The sequence below is a fragment of the Oryza brachyantha genome, chromosome 9, assembly GCF_000231095.2.
Source record: "Oryza brachyantha chromosome 9, ObraRS2, whole genome shotgun sequence".
In the NCBI taxonomy this organism is placed as follows: Eukaryota; Viridiplantae; Streptophyta; class Magnoliopsida; order Poales; family Poaceae; genus Oryza; species Oryza brachyantha.
Window position 1 is genome coordinate 14,482,294 of NC_023171.2, and position 16,057 is coordinate 14,498,350.

At 43.7% G+C, this 16,057-nt stretch overlaps 1 protein-coding gene and 1 non-coding gene across 2 annotated transcripts; both read left to right on the forward strand.

The window, feature by feature from the left end:
• Positions 1 to 482: 482 nt before the first annotated feature.
• LOC121055315 (ribosomal protein S4, mitochondrial) lies at positions 483 to 7,011 on the forward strand. Its single transcript, XM_040527499.1, has one exon. The coding sequence runs from the start codon at positions 1,315 to 1,317 to the stop codon at positions 2,398 to 2,400; it is 1,086 nt and encodes a 361-aa protein (XP_040383433.1). The 5' UTR covers positions 483 to 1,314; the 3' UTR covers positions 2,401 to 7,011.
• On the forward strand, positions 4,999 to 5,081 carry TRNAY-GUA. The gene has a single exon. It is a non-coding gene; the product is annotated as a tRNA-Tyr (tRNA).
• Positions 7,012 to 16,057: the final 9,046 nt, after the last annotated feature.

A 16,057-nucleotide genomic window follows, 5' to 3' on the forward strand; every position in this document is an offset into this window, starting at 1 on the left:
CTTCCATCACAGAAGATGTCAGCAATAGCAATCCTTCAGTCAATAGAAATCAGTAACTACACTTACCCCTACACGAAAGTAGTTTTCTAATTGATAGAGCTCGTGGATCTGTTCATTCATAGCATAGGGGTAGATTAAGCTTTTGAACAAAACAAGGATTTGCTCTATAACCCGGGAAAGGAAGCTTCTACGTGAAGTTTGCGAGTCGGGTGGTGCCATTTATAGAAAAGATTGTCAACAATCAAGTAACATATGCTCACCACTCTCGTTTCCACTGATGACTTCCCCGCACTAAAAATCATCCAGCTTTGTAGAACCTTTCAGAAGGGATAGGACAGCCGCAACAAAGAGGGCCTTTCTCGCTGGGCGGCTAGCGCATCAGATTCGAAAGTGCTTTGCTAAATCTGTTGCTTAAATATATAGATAAGTTTTCTAAATGAGATTGAGTTCCATCGGTACTGGTGGTACTGGACAAGCTCTCAGGGAATAATCTCAAGTTTATACCCTTTTGCAAAAGGGGTACCCCTCCTTCACAACATAAAAACCGACAAGGAATCGCTATCGCTACTCCCTCTATCCAAACCATACCTGTTGTTAATTGCTCAAGCCGAGCCGGTACCTTACGTGGGGGCAGCTTTAGAAAAAGCCTCCAGGGGGGTCCCGGCCCATACCTACCAAGTTTCACTGATCGCCCTAGCGAACTAAGTCCTTCCGTAGTAGGCCTAGTTTCACCTTCAAGAGAGTAACTAGCAAGATCCACCAAAAAGACGGAACTACGGGTGAGAGAAGGAACTATGATAAAGCTTTAGTGGAGGTGCGCCTTCCGGCGAACAGAAAAGAGAGATACGAAGGAGTAATGACGAAAGGTTGATTGTTCGTATGTTCAGTGATGGCGAGCCTTCAACCAATAATAAATACCTGAAAGAAGATGCGTAGGCCTTCAATCATGGTGCAATGAATATCGTAGATAGAGTGATGGAAGAAGTTCGATCTCATATAGCTAGCTGGAGTCTTTCCTTTCAAAGTGAAACGATTTTCCTTTTACGTTGAGATATTAGAATTGGATTTTCTTTCACCACTACTATCGTAACGCACAGAAAACACTGACGTTTCCGCTCGCTTTCAACCACTGCCACTTTACCTGAGCACTGTGACGCAGTCGGTCAAGTATTGAGTTTCTGCTAGTATATCAAGGACTTATGAGAACTGAAAAGAAAAAAACTAGGCAAAGGAATTCTCATAGTTCATTGAGTTAAGGGAGGACCATTCGTGGGGGGTTCGTGGAAGAGTTGGGTTCGATTCCCTTTATACGCGATGTGGCGAAAAAGACTGATTCAACGAAATATGCCATTAAGATTTAAAACGTGTCGTCTACTTCCAGGAAATGTTCGGAACAGAGAACTTTCTCTAATCCAACGCCGCATTCTCCGAAGATTGAGGAACAAGAGGAAATCCATTAAAAGAAATCTTTCTCAGAGAGAAAATCTAAACAGTAACATCAAATCACAAACTACACGAAAGTTGTCCCTTTATTATGGGGATTTACCCATAAGGGAGATGCACAGAGGAAGAGAACGAACTTCATATATCCCTTTTTTACTCAATCAAGAAACAAGATCGGACGTGATTCCGGTTCGTCTCCATTTTTGTGACACTCTTCCTCAAGCAAGGCAGCCGATAAGTCATCGAAGGGTTTGTTTGAATAATGGACTGGTAACCATTACTCATTTGAAAGTTTCCCACGGTGATCTAATATCTTTTCAAGAAAATGACGCGAGAACCCGCGGTGAAGAAATAAGGAGATCTTTCTATATCGACATATCAGTTGGAAAAATCATAGGCAAATTACTACCGGGCAGAATCTGGAGAAGAACAAAAACAGAATGGTTCCGCTTACTCACAACTCAGAGGGGATGCCGCTTACTACTCAAATCCTGGTTTTTGCAAGAGTTGCGTTCTTATATGCAAGAAGAAGACTTCGAAAGAACAAAGAAGTTTGGATCCGCAAAAGTATGCTTAGGCAGTTCCTTCGCTGAGCACAACAGAATGAAGAGGAATTTGTTTCATTTCAAATACTTCTTCTTATTGAAAAGAAGGAAGGAGGAAGAGGAATTGATAAGAACAATAGGGGAAGCGGAAAACCGAAAAAGAGCAATAAGTCCTTTTGTTTACAAGTCTTCTTTATATAGAAATTCGACCTATTGCTCCGGATCCCCGTTTACTAGGAAGATAAGAATCAAAAGGATCGAACTACCTACTCATTATTCGGAGGTGAATCATAGAACACTAAAAGCTGTGGTATCTTATGGACCTAACATAGGTCACATCCCTCACGACATAAGATTGAAAGATCTAAACCTTCCTCTTCGGAGCGGAAACGGACCTGGCCAAAACATATAAAAAAAGATCGGCCTAGTCGCTCATAGGGACATATCTATCCGGATAGAGGATAGTCTAGATCAATTTAAAAAAAAATCTCTCTCTATATAGATAGGTATCTCTGTGGATAGAGATAAAGATAGGGATCCCTATAAATCGAAATATGGAAAAAGTGCACTTTTTGACTACTACTACTATTTCTTAGACTTTTTCAAGGAAACATCGTTTTTTCGATTTTTACTGAATTGGTCGGAGCGTAGACGAGCGAGCAGAGCCCAGGAAAGAGGTCAGATCGTCATAGAGCAGTCGACTATAAGTATAAGACTGCTGGCCTGAGAGAAGGCAGTCTTTCTCGGGAAAATGGCCTAATTTATCTTCTTTCTTTTCACACGGGTGATGAAAGCACCCCGGGGGGTGATTGACTGTTCTGTTGGAGTGGCAGAACATAATTGAGTGCCCGGCCCTTCTCACTATAAGGAGACTTTGTCCCTTTGTTGCCCGATGTCACACTTGTCAGTTGGTGAAGATTGAGCATCAGAGGCCAAATGATTGTTATTCCACTTACAGTACCTCTATCGAAGCAGAACAAGTCTAATATTCCACCCCCTGTTTTCTGGGATTCTATTTCGATCCAAACCCGACACATCCACTGCACGATCCTTTTCAGCTGTAGTTCCGGGATTGGATTTACAAGGGGGGCGGGAATTCTTTGTTAGCTTTATAGCAATCCGGTTCAAAGCCAGATTGGCCCACTTATTCGAATAGAAAGAAGAGGAAGACAAACTAGCCAAGGGACAGAAAAAGGTAGAGACCAACCACCGAAACAAGGGAGTAAGGGCTAGGGGTATATGGGCCCAGAAAGGTCCGATGTATCGGTCAGCTATACCTAATCCTTCACTCAAAAACGCATCACCCTTTGTAGGATCAAGCCGAAGTCAAGCATGATCACCTACTGCAAACCCCAAATATCGTGCTCGGCGTACCTGGTCCTGAGCAGCTTTTAATCTAGAATAAGTGGAATCTTCTCGGCACTCTCCTTCATCTTCTGTGGCCCCGTCGGTCGGTACGTGCCAACCCCAACAAATCGGGGTACGACAAAGGTTCCCGTAGAGTGCTTCGAAAGGTGCCATTCCGATGCTAGAGTGATAGCAGTTGTTGTAAGCAAACTCGGCTAATGTATCTCTATGCCAATTTAGTAGGCCTGCTCATTGATGCTCTTCGGGTCGATTGTATGGGATGTGAATCGTTCAGGTAGGCATCTCGGGACCAAAAATCAGAATCAAGGGCATGACCGAAACCGGTGATTAATGCTCCACCCTCGGAGCTCTTAGAAAACTTCCTTTTCTTTGAGAAGCAGAACAAAGTACCTTTAGGAGACCTAGTTAGTGACTGGGCAGGACAGGTCAGCAGGTCTTTCATGAACAGAGGAGCCAACCCTTATGGGAGTGCCAAAGAAGTGTTCTTGTGTCCCCCCATGGGCAAGGCAATCTCGGAATAGGTGGAAGTGAGGTAAACAAGCCAAGGAGCGGCTTCGTGGACAGGGGTTCGTGGGACTAGAAATAAGAGAAGAATCAAGGCCATGCTCGGGTCTGCCCAGGCGTGGAACAATCTTCCTCTGGTACAAAGGCGCAATGCAAATTCATTGTCAAATCGTCTTCACGCCATCTGCATTCAGTTGAAGAATGTCAGAATATCAATGCCTTTCATCATGAAATCAAACGCGGAGTCTGTAACAGTTTTGATCAATCCGTCGAATTGGGTATCATAGGCTATCTTGGTTCGGGGATATCTTTGCTCTGTCACGGTACGAATGAGATAAAATGTGGGTTAAGCTGGAGATGCTACTGGTGATCGGCCATCTAGCTCTAAGCGGGCCCCTTAAGGTGGTCATCTTATTCTATCACCAACATTTTGTGTAGCTCATACAAAGTCAGCATAGCTAGCAGCTCTAGCACCCATCCCTATCGTTCTCGAGGGCGAGAGGCCAACAATCGATAAAATCTATCCATCGATTTATGCAGTTCCATAAAAAAAGGGAAGAAATTCATTGCTGAGGGATAAATGAGCCATGAACATGATGAGAAAAGCACGTGGTAACAAAATCGAATGAAAGTACTGCCTATTACTGATCGAAACCTAGCGCATCATGTTTCGAGTCGCCAGGTGTTTATTCTCTTGGAAGCTAACCTACTCTCCCACCCTATTCTATCTATCTTTCCTCTTACTAGTAGGATCGGAGATGGTCGTACCACTGAAATATGGCACGATCAGTGGATAGATGGACTACTGAACAATGAAGCCGTTAGGGAGAATGACTGATGACCCAGTTCAGTTAGTTGCCGATCTCATGTTGCAGACGTGTCTGTCTTGCAATCGGAGGGGCCGGCCGGATTCCCTACAAATAAATTCTGTATTAAGAAACGAAGGAAGAGTGCGCGTTCGGACCTCAACTAGTCTCCGTGCTCGTCGGGGCCAGTTTTAAGCTTTCAGAGAGTGGTCATCATACCCTTGCTTTCAGGCTTGGGCTTGGCGGATCCTCTAAGTAATGGGTACGTAGGTTTTGTGTCTGTCTTATGTCATCCTGGTGATTTATCATCGGAATAGCTCAGTTCGAGGGAGGGGAGAGTGGCCGAGCGGTCAAAAGCGACAGACTGTAAATCTGTTGAAGGTTTTCTACGTAGGTTCGAATCCTGCCTCTCCCACTTGTTGTAGACTTAAGAGAAGAGAAAGTAGGCGGAAGCCTAGGAGGGCCAACCGAGCGAAGCTCTTTCTTTTTTTGGCCGTGCCGTGAAGTGCAATTTTCTCGTATGCGTTTTAGAGAGGTTGTCGAAAAAAGACGATCTATAGAGATTCCCAATCGAGAATAGAAGCGAGTCGCTTCCGGCGTCGGCTTGTAGTCTCTGCAGTCGGCACACGCACGCGCCCGCCATCATGCCTCCTTGGTTCGGGGCGAAGCCAAGCGAGACATACGATAGACGAAGGAAGCGCCCACCCAGCAGGAGGGCTAAAACCTGTAGTTTTGAAGTTGCAAACTCCAGCTTCGAAGCTGGAGTGCTTTAGTTTTGAAGCAAGAATCACCGTCTTGAGCGCCTTGCGCGCTCAAGAACAAGCGATGAGCGCTTTGTTGCGCCTGTGCTGTGCGGATACGTTTTCTTGCTGGGGAAGGCTAGTTTGATCGAGGATTGGGGAGGAGAGGTGGAATAAAAAGCTCGGGATGGATTTTGGAGTCTTTGTGCGAGCCGTATGCGGTGAGAGTCGCACGTACGGTAAGGAGGGGGGTTCGCGTCTATACGTGTAGTGTGGTGGTTGGGCCTACCCACCCTATTTGTTCCATGATCTATGGGTCTACTGGAGCTACCCACTTCGATCAATTAGCCAAGATTTTGACCGGATACGAAATCACTGGTGCTCGATCTAGTGGTATTTTTATGGGGATTCTTTTTATCGCTGTAGGATTCCTATTCAAGATTACTGCAGTTCCTTTTCGGGCGGCTGTAGGACGGACGGCCCCCTATAGGTAGTAGGGTAGGATGGGTGGTACCGCTCAGATAGCGGCCAATCCTCCTAACTGCGCGCGGGCCGGGCTTAGAGCGCGTGAAACTCATCACTACCTCGTAAGGGCGTTGAGACCATAGCATGTTACACAAAAGCGCCGCTTTCTCAGGAGTGTTGTCACACAGCTGCCCGACTAGAAGAGCTACTCGCTCTGTAGTGTTGTCACACAAGATAAGCACGCCGCCCGCCTGCTGGCCGGGCGAATCGAAGTTATCTTCCGGTCAACTGTCCACCCAGTCAAGTGCAAAAACACAGTGGAATCACGCAACGCACGCTGCTGGTGTGCTTCCTGCCCACGAGGAAAGAAGAGCGACAAGGTTCAGATTTGACTGTTTGCAGCATGGGAGCTGATTACCCAAAAAATCCCTGGGAAAAAAGAAAAGATATCTCGGTAACGAAAACCATAGGAGGCTGTATTGGCGAGATCCAAGGGTTCCCAGCAGCCCAAAAGAAAACCCGCCTGGAAGTCCGAGGACCTTTAGTACCGTACCGAACCAGCAGCCTTCGCGCCAAGCGACGACCGCCCTTGTCCCTTTCCTTTTTCCATTCAGCCTACTTCTTAGCTTTGTTCCGTCAGTCTAAGGCAAAGCTTAAGTGGTTCGCCTACCTTACCCACTTGATGAAAGGGAACGAACTTCGTTTCCTTGACGGTTTTATGGATGGATTCAGTCAGCCTCACTCCTTCCTTTTGAAAAGTGACGCTTTGCGTCTTCGCTTCCGAGGGTTAGGGTATAGGCCGTTTCGAGCAAGCTTTCGCTTTTTCTCCCGGCTTTCTACAACTTTCGCTTTAGCTTCGCGACCCAATGACCTTTCCGGAATTTTAAGTATTCGTCGCCCTACCCTAAGAAAGAAGTCACTATAAAACAGCTTGCCCTCCTGAAGTACCAAAGGTGCGCGGAGCCCGGTGAAAATGAATATGTTTGCTACTGAAAGAAGCCTGCCTATTGACTAATATTCGTCTTTAGAATGAAAGTAGCTATGAAGCCCAATCTACTGTCGATTCAAAAGAGGGCATAGTCGTATGGGTGGGGTGTTTGTGGGGAGCTGCCTTGGATATGAGGAATTCCTCAAAAAAAATAGAACAAAGGCAAAGTCCGTGACGAAGATCTTGATTTTCTATCAATAGATAGGAATGAGTGTTCGTTATAGGGGATAGGATCCATCTGCTCTCTCTCTATTTTCTTTGATGCAATTTAGAGAGAAAGAGCAGTGCGAACTAGAAAAAAAAGATAATCGGGAGATGATTAAAAAATAGATACATAGACATCTAAAGTAAAGGGATGTATATATTATTCCTATATATATCATCTATCTATGAAAAAAGTAAACAGAGTTCGTTTTTGGGTTCCCCGAAGCCCCGAATGGATTGGATCGTTTCTGCTTCTGCCAACGAAATGAAGGCCTCGCCCCTTCCGAATGCTTCTCCGATCCTGAAGTTCTCGCGAAGAGAATAAGATGCAGCTCCCCCTCCCTCTGTCTTTTTCCGCTTTGCTAATCTTCCCCTCTAACGCGGGCCGGGCCGGGCTTAGGCGGGCGCGGGAGGAAGAAGGAAAGTCGAAGAGCGTCTTCTCCTTTGTCCCTTTTTCAGTGCAACACAGGAAAGCACCCTCTTTTTGTAATCCCTGCAGCTTCCCAGAGGCTTTTTTTTGTATTGAACGCATGGCGTAGCTAGGACCCCTCCAATCATGTTTGAGCCTATGTTCACCCGGGGCCCAAAAAGGAGAATTCCGGAATGCCTGCCGACGTTCAGATAAAGTGCATATCCCTTACCACTAAAGGAAAGGCTCGACGAAGGGGGGGGATTTTCCGGGTAAGGAAAACGCTTTCGGAGATTGAGATGTCGATTTGTTTTTCATCGAAAAGGAAGAAGGCCGAGGGGATAGCTGCCTTCCTTCGGGCTTTGCCTGCCGACGTTCTAATAAAGAATTCCGGCTCGGCCCGGGAAAGCGCTGGCAACAACATAAAGAAAGGGGTCCATGTAGCTGCTGCGCCCGCCCACTGAGCAGCAGGTTCGGCATCTACTACAAAAGAGAGAATCCACTTCAGATAACCACGTCTCTGCTAGGCAGCGTGTGAAATGGCCGGGAGCGGACCAAATGGATATATAATCCAAGCCGAGAGTGGAGTTACGTGAACAGCCGTCTGATGGAAAACAACTTTCATGTTCGGTTCAGAGAGCACTTTTTTCGTTGAGAATAAGTCCTTCCCTTTTGTGTGAATTCCCCAGCGGCGAATTAACAACTTGTGGGGCCCTATCTATTCAATCTCTCGAGCCCCAAGAAAACCCCCCTCTCCCTCGGACTCAATCTCTCTTTTGACTCTATATATGTGGGCACCTGATATCTATGAGGGTTCACCCACCCCGGTGACAGCATTCCTTTCTATTGCGCCTAAAATCTCTATTTCTGCAAATATGTCACGTGTTTCTATTGTTGCTTCCTATGGGGGTACATTACAACAAATCTTCTTTTTCTGCAGCATTGCTTCTATGATCTTAGGAGCACTGGCCGCCATGGCCCAAACGAAAGTCAAAAGACCTCTAGCTCATAGTTCGATTGGACATGTAGGTTATATTCGTACTGGTTTCTCATGTGGAACCATAGAAGGAATTCAATCACTACTAATTGGTATATTTATTTATGCATCAATGACGATAGATGCATTCGCCATAGTTCCAGCATTACGGCAAACCCGTGTCAAATATATAGCGGATTTGGGCGCTCTAGCCAAAACGAATCCTATTTTGGCTATGACCTTCTCCATTACAATGTTCTCATACGCAGGAATACCCCCGTTAGCCGGCTTTTGTAGCAAATTCTATTTGTTCTTCGCCGCTTTGGGTTGTGGGGCTTACTTCCTAGCCCCAGTGGGAGTAGTGACTAGCGTTATAGGTCGTTGGGCGGCCGGAAGGTTGCCATGAGTAAGGTTGGGAGACCGAAGGCAGTTTTCCGTGCACCGGACACGTAGCTTACCGAATCAGTTGCAACACAGATGGGAATGCATGCTACGAAAGACAGGGTCGAGTCTGATACATCAACCGTCGACTCCATATCCTTGTACGAGTCCACAATCACTACACGAGATGAACCTGGGTTTGGTGAATGGAAGTTGGCCTTAGGTGTAATAGGACTCCCAGTTACTGCGCGCGATCGTATACTGAGGTGCTCCCCGTCGGTTGTTGGAACGACGCGAGCCGGGCCGGGCCTCGATTCCTTTCATAAAGATGAAGGGACAGAGGTGACTAATTCCCCATCTCATTTGGGGCGGAAAACGAATCGACATCTCGATGTGATACAGCCCTTTCCATTTTCGTTGGGAAAGAACGGCGAAGTCCATCCGAACCCCCCAATGAAGAAATAAGAGGAGAGCAAAGCGCCAATGGCGCGCGAAGCGCATGCGGAAGGGGCACGGAGAAATAAAGAAGTGTGGAGGAGAAGCAGCCGAGCTCATTCCCTTCGCTTCCTGGGCCCAAAGCAGTGCTTTGTTTCCTGGCCAAATCAAGGATTTGGGGCTGATTGCAAAAGATATCTGAATAGAAAGATAGATCCATCCATCTATCCAGATATCTAAAAAAGAATCGATTTCGATTTCATAAAACCTTTGATTCAAAGAACTGCGCTTAGCCCCCCCGCTCATGAAACGGCTCTGCTGCAATGGATGGCAGAGGGTCCGTAGTACCCGAAGCACTGGAGTGATCCAGTAGCCGGGAAGGGGCCTAGAAGTGCCTACTATTACACCACACTACACTTGGCTCTACACATTTACAGAGCTTACCCCTGTCCAGTGTCTGGCAGAACGTTGGGGGCTTCAATCGTCGACTCGTTATCCCCATCTCAGCCCAGGCTAACGGAGCCTGACTTATTCAGGGGAGAGAGTGGAGCCTATCGAAGCACTCTTGAGAGTAAGATCCTTGGCTCCTCTTCATTCTCTACAGGGGTCTCTGCCCACATGGAAGCGGGGCAGAGATGGATAAGATCAAACACGGGAATAAGAAGCATTTTAAATGCCTTTTTGATCATTTTGATAGAGGGGGATGGATAAAGTGGGCAAAACAGACTCACATTTTTCAATCGAAAAGATGGGTTCCTTTTTCGTCTCGACAAAGAAAGAATCATCTTGAAAACGCTCCTAACCCCTTCGTAGGGCCGTGTATAGTAAGTGATCCGAACCCGCCCGGAGCGAGCCCCCCTTAGAGGCAAGTGAAGTTGGTGAGCCGTATGATGGGCAACTATCTCCTGCGGTTCGGAGAGGACTCAGCTGTTAGTTAGTACCCCCTTGGTTTCGGGGTGGACCCTTTCACTCTATTTTATTATATACGCTTAGCGAAAAGAATGTTTTTTGATAGACCTAGGACATGGATTCTATATGAACCAATGGATCGTGACAAGTCGTTACTACTAGCAATGACTTCCTCTTTCATTACTTCATCCTTTCCATATCCCTCTCCCTTGTTCGATCTTACTCATCAAATGGCACTCAGTTCATATCTGTAAATTCGATCATTGACAAGGTTCAAAGAAAGGGTGGACTGCAGGTAAGCACTAATTAAAACCTCCGCATTTCCGTGATTCAAAAACAAGAAGGGCTACGTACGCCCAGGTAATATTTCTTTGCTTTCGGATATGCTTTTCAATATCTTCACTTGTGAAAATAGAAACACTTGCACTTTCTCGCTTGGAAAAGAAAGACTATCCTCGAAGTAAATCAATCTATCTCGTATTGCCCAATCTGGATGCTAAAGGCTCGTCACCCCCTCAAGGGGAACTCGCAGCCCATCACAACTACTCATACTAGGAGCAATGGCCACTAGGAGGACTGAAACGAAGACTTCTATACAACAGGTAAGAAAATACTTCAACGGTTTGAATCATTTACATTCGGAATTTCAAGATAAAAGAGTCTTATGTGTATTGGATCCGCTCTTCTGTTAGCATGAACACATGAATGAGATTCTATTCCTCTTCCAAAATAGAACCCCCCACCTTCACCTACCCCCCAACCTAGGTGCGGAAGTAAAATCAATCCTTGTTTGTACATCGCTGAACTTACATACCCGGGCCCGGCTCAACATTCTTTTAAAACAATCGAATAACGGCTTTTCCATGATTTGGCCATTCAATCTTGTGAACTAATCGAAACCGAAATTGGATAAAGAGATACAAAAGGAGAGGAATACCCAATCGATGAAAGAACATGAAACCCTTCTGTTTCTATAGAGGTACGGGAAACGGTTGGGGGCAATAAAGTAGGTGAAGTGGTTGGATTTTGCGAGCTGTTCCAACCACTGCTGGATGTGATTCCAAGAGCCGAACCAGAATGAATACCACACAGAAGAGTCAAGACCGGGCTCCCTAATAGAATGTTTAACCGATCCATTCCGGATCGATCGAATTGGTACGGAAGTTGTAACATGGGAAAAGCACAGAAAACACGACTTATTTGAATAACCCGGTGACCTACCAATTGTAGAAGTAGGATTTTTGGCAAGCAATAAGCACTTAAATAATACAATTCGAGTGTACCAGATTCTTTATCATTTCGAGGAAAAGGTTCGGGAGGAAAGGGAAACAACAGAGGGATCCGAATCGAACCTAAATGGGAATGACATGAAAAATCTTTTTCAAAACCTATCATTAAGGGCGTGACGACGATATACGAGAGGAATAAAAAAAAACTCGTGATTGGTGTGGGGGGGAAGATCTGCTTATGAAATTGTTCAAGAAAGAGTCGTCTCATTTCCTTACTTCTTCGTTCTTTCGAATTCATTCACTTCGACGGCTGGCGCTACGCTAGCTTTGCATGATTAGCTCCGGCAGAACAGGTACTGCATTTCCTTAGTTGGATCCGCTCTTTCTCTCTCGTGCAGTTGTTGCTTCCGGCTATTTATTCAGTCGTCAATCAGCATTGATCCGGGTAGTTAGTCAGTCTCTCTCTTTTTTCCCGTCCTTCTCTATCTATGAAATTCCTAATTAAGGGAGTTCGCTTTCCAATATCTAAATATTGGAACATGCAACATGCGAATGTAATTGACGATGGACTACCTGAGCAGGCACATATAAAAGAATTATTTTTTAAGAAATCATTTATTCTATTTGTTCTTGTTGAATTTTCTAGAAGTACAACGTCTGGCTTGGCTCGCTACCTCGTAAGCAAACAACGGGGCGTGAAGCAAGCCAGCTACAGGTGCTAGACGGCTTTCTCGTCAAAGAGCGTTCTATTTCTAGGGTCTCAATCGAACGTAAAATGCTTAGGGTACAACTCAATTAGCTAGCTAGAATCGGATGGTATTAATCAATTACCTTAATCCTTACATTAACTCAATTAGCTAGCTATTTGCTGATACGAGAAAGGTCAAGTGAGACAGCCCCGAGCCAGCCCTCCTATTAATAGGGTTGCTTTTTTCACCAGGTTCCTTAGTTTATAAAATGGGAAAAGTATTACTTTTGCCACAGGCTGGACAGAAAGTTTCCTTTTTCTGCACCCAGTTTTTTTCCTTTTTACGAGGGAAAGTGAAAATGTTTTTTGTGTGACAGTGTGGTGGAGAAGAGGATAGATGACTCCGTTTTTAAGTGATAGAAATATATAGATTACAAAACATTAACTCGCATCATAACATCATGTTTAACTTAACATAGATATAATCATTATTAGAGGCAGGTAGCCATTTCAGAAAGCCAAAATAATATTCTGTTGACCGATAACTATGAAATTATCGAAATAGTAGAAATTTGAATAATTCTGTATTTTGAACAGGCTTTGGCTGGATTTAAACTAGTTTGGTTAAACTCATAAAAAAACTAGAAAATCAAGCGAAATGGTTCGAAATTGCACACCATGATTAGAGGACATGCTAAAGGTATACTTTACGATAATGTACAATGCAAACATAAAGCTTATTAGTGGAGTAATCATGTGTGCCCACCTCAACACTGTCCCCATGCTGCTATTTGAATATTTTTTGTCCATAATTTGAATTTTGAAGAAATTTGACCAAATTTAAATAAATTATGTTGATTCACCCAAAAAAGAAATTTTCGGGTGAATTGGTTCCAATATTTCGAAAGTGCGAACCACATGATTAGAGCTTTAGAGGACGGGGCCAAATGCTAGAGTTCAATGGCACAGTAGTAGTTATTCGTGCTGACCTCGACGCTGTCGCCGTGCTGCACGGTGAGCCGCTACGTATACTTATAGTCATATTTGTTATGGACTGTGGAGGTCATATTTGAACTTACATGTTTGTATAGTGATATATCTATCTTTATATTTTTTTTGAAAATTTTTGATGATTATTTGGATAAAATAAAATAAACGAGGAGACATTGACTTGAGAGTTTAAAATCTACTCCCAACTAAAAGAGTCTGCCTCATCCGTATCAAAAATAAGTATCACGTCGATGAGCCATCAGAGGTTGTAAAATCGAATATCTTCGTATCAATAGTAGCTAAACACAAAACAACAGAAGAACTCAGGAGGAAACCAAAAGAACATTGTCAACTATCCAACACGGCAACACCCGTCCTAATTAGTGACCTCAGGCTATTAACAGCTTCATGAAACGAGGATATCATCACTTCAGTTGCCTTGTGCAAATGTTTTCTACTAATGCAAAGAAGAGATTATATGAACAAATGGCAGTCAGGGTAGTAAGCCATTTGTCGTTTCTTATTAAACAAAGTTCCAAGCGACAGCAGCAAGTAACATGATGTTTATTCTATTTCTCAGATCAGAAAGGACAACAACAACTTGGACGAATGCAGTATAAGGCTGTACCGCTGCCGAGCAAAAACAACTCGTAGTAGAAGTAGATGTCTTGACAAGTCGGGTGTCTAAGTGCTATTAATAGTACTAGGTTTCGAGGAGCCGGTAGTGATTTTCGACGTATTTAAGTGTTTCTGTAGTTGTGTTATCGTAGAAGTACTTATCTTTTCGTTTATATTTATAAGATAAATTTGAAATTTTAACTTTAAATTTAAGATTGATTTCAGGGTTTTTTTATTGTAGTTTATCTTTTATTGCTTTTAGATTGCTACAGATGTATATATAAATTTTTATTATAAATATATCATTTGTTTTTTCAAAGCTAATAAATGACCTCTGATAATAGATTTACTATACGAGTCTTGACAGAAGCAAAACATGAATCCTCCTCAAAATCTGATATATTGTTGAACGTGAACATAAATAAAATTACCATAATAAAGAAAAACCTGCGATCAACAAAACATTAAGTGTCAATTAGTATCAAATAGGACACGGCGATCGAGTCCGTGATCCATCTATCTATCTATCTAGCACATGTCTATCTGTTGTGGCGCCTCCTCATGGACTCCAGTGCTGTTGTTACTACGAAACACGGGGCCACATATACCGTAGCAGATCAGCCCGAGCGTGACGCAGGACACTAGCATCGCGACACAACCGGTGAGAGCCCTATCTTTCGGGTTTGTCGTTGCTACGAACACCCAATAAACCGACAAGCCCGCCAGCATCGCCGTGAGGAAGAAGAACAACCAGCGCTCGAATGTTGTCGGAATCGGATCCACCCTGGTCCTAGACGACCTCCTGTGATCTTGCTGATCAGCATTGCTTGTCGTCGTAGCTGTTGTCGCCATCATCCCAGACTCACAGTGGCTTCACACATTGAAAAAAAAAAAAGAAAGAAACATCTGGCTTAAATGAAGTTGTGAGAGTATATAGATATGCATTTGATGAATTGATGTCTCCGTCTAAAGCCAATTAATCCCACCAGAAATTGTTCAGTGAAAACCTACTCCAATTTGATTGAATAGTTTCACATTTGTCTGACTCCATGGCGATCGATCTGATATAATAGAATATGACGAGCATTGAATTAAAATGCATCGAACCTGAGGGAGCTCTTGGGCAGCCTGCAGCCGCTCAACGTCGGAGCGTGAAAGAGGCCGCGAGATTGCAGCGATTCCGGCTCGTCGGAATCAATCCTAACCCTAACCTAACGCGACAGAGCGAGACAGGAAACTATTATCGGCAGAAACAGTATTGGCTTTTATAATAAGTAATAGACAGTAGATATAATGATAATAAAGATAATAGAAAAAATAGTTTAGCAACCCGGTTGTCAGGTTTGGCATCCAGATGGGAAACGGACACTGATATCCGTATCCGCGTCGGATTTGGATACTGTTTGGTGGCCGCGCGCAACGACCGAGCCAACAGCACGCAGACGAGGAAGATTATATGTGCATACGGACGAAATCCGTTGCTAAAACGAGGCAGGGTATGTGTTGCTCATGCAGGGGGAATGAGTGAAGGACCATCTAGTCTAGAAGATGGTACACTGGGACAAAGCAGAGGATCTTCTTTTCTTGTCTCTGTTTCTGACCTGGCGAAGAACAAGAACAGGAACAGCCGAACAGGACATGCGCCCATACCTGCCCTGCCAGGCGGCTGCATCCATAGGCTTGCTGTTACACTAGAAAAAAGAAAAAAACTTATTAAAAAGCTTGTAGCAACCTTTGGCTTAACAGTCATGACGGTCTTCTCCTCGATGACACGACACCGGGGTGTTCTCCAGCGTTCATCAAAGCGACGCTCCGGTGAAGGGACGAGAGGAATATCTATTACTCTCTACGTTGAATAATTTAATGTATTTGACCATTTATTTTGCTTATAATTTATTTTATTATTAAAAAAACTTTAAACACGACTTATTATAACATCTTACATTATGAAAAACGGAGGTAGTATATATATAATTAATAGCAAAAGAAGTCATCACGTTTATTCTCACGGGCTAAAAAATCTTATATTAATAAAAGAAAAATAAGAGAAAAAAATAATAATTTTTTAATCGGGCAAGGAGTTCTTTTAGGAGAAAAAAAGAACATGATTTTTGAATTTTTTGGATAAAAGCATAATGATTTTTTGGATCAGACAATGAAATGAGAAAAATCAGGTTTTTTTAGATCGAACGTTGAAGAAAAATAAGAGATAAAAGAAAGAAAAGATAATATTTTTTTGGACGGATAAGGAAACGGAAAACAGTTTTTTTCTTATCAGCGCTTCTGCCTTCCAAGGAAAGGAAAAAAATAGTCTATAGGATCAGATAAAAAAAAGAAAAGATAATTTTTTTTTTTGAAT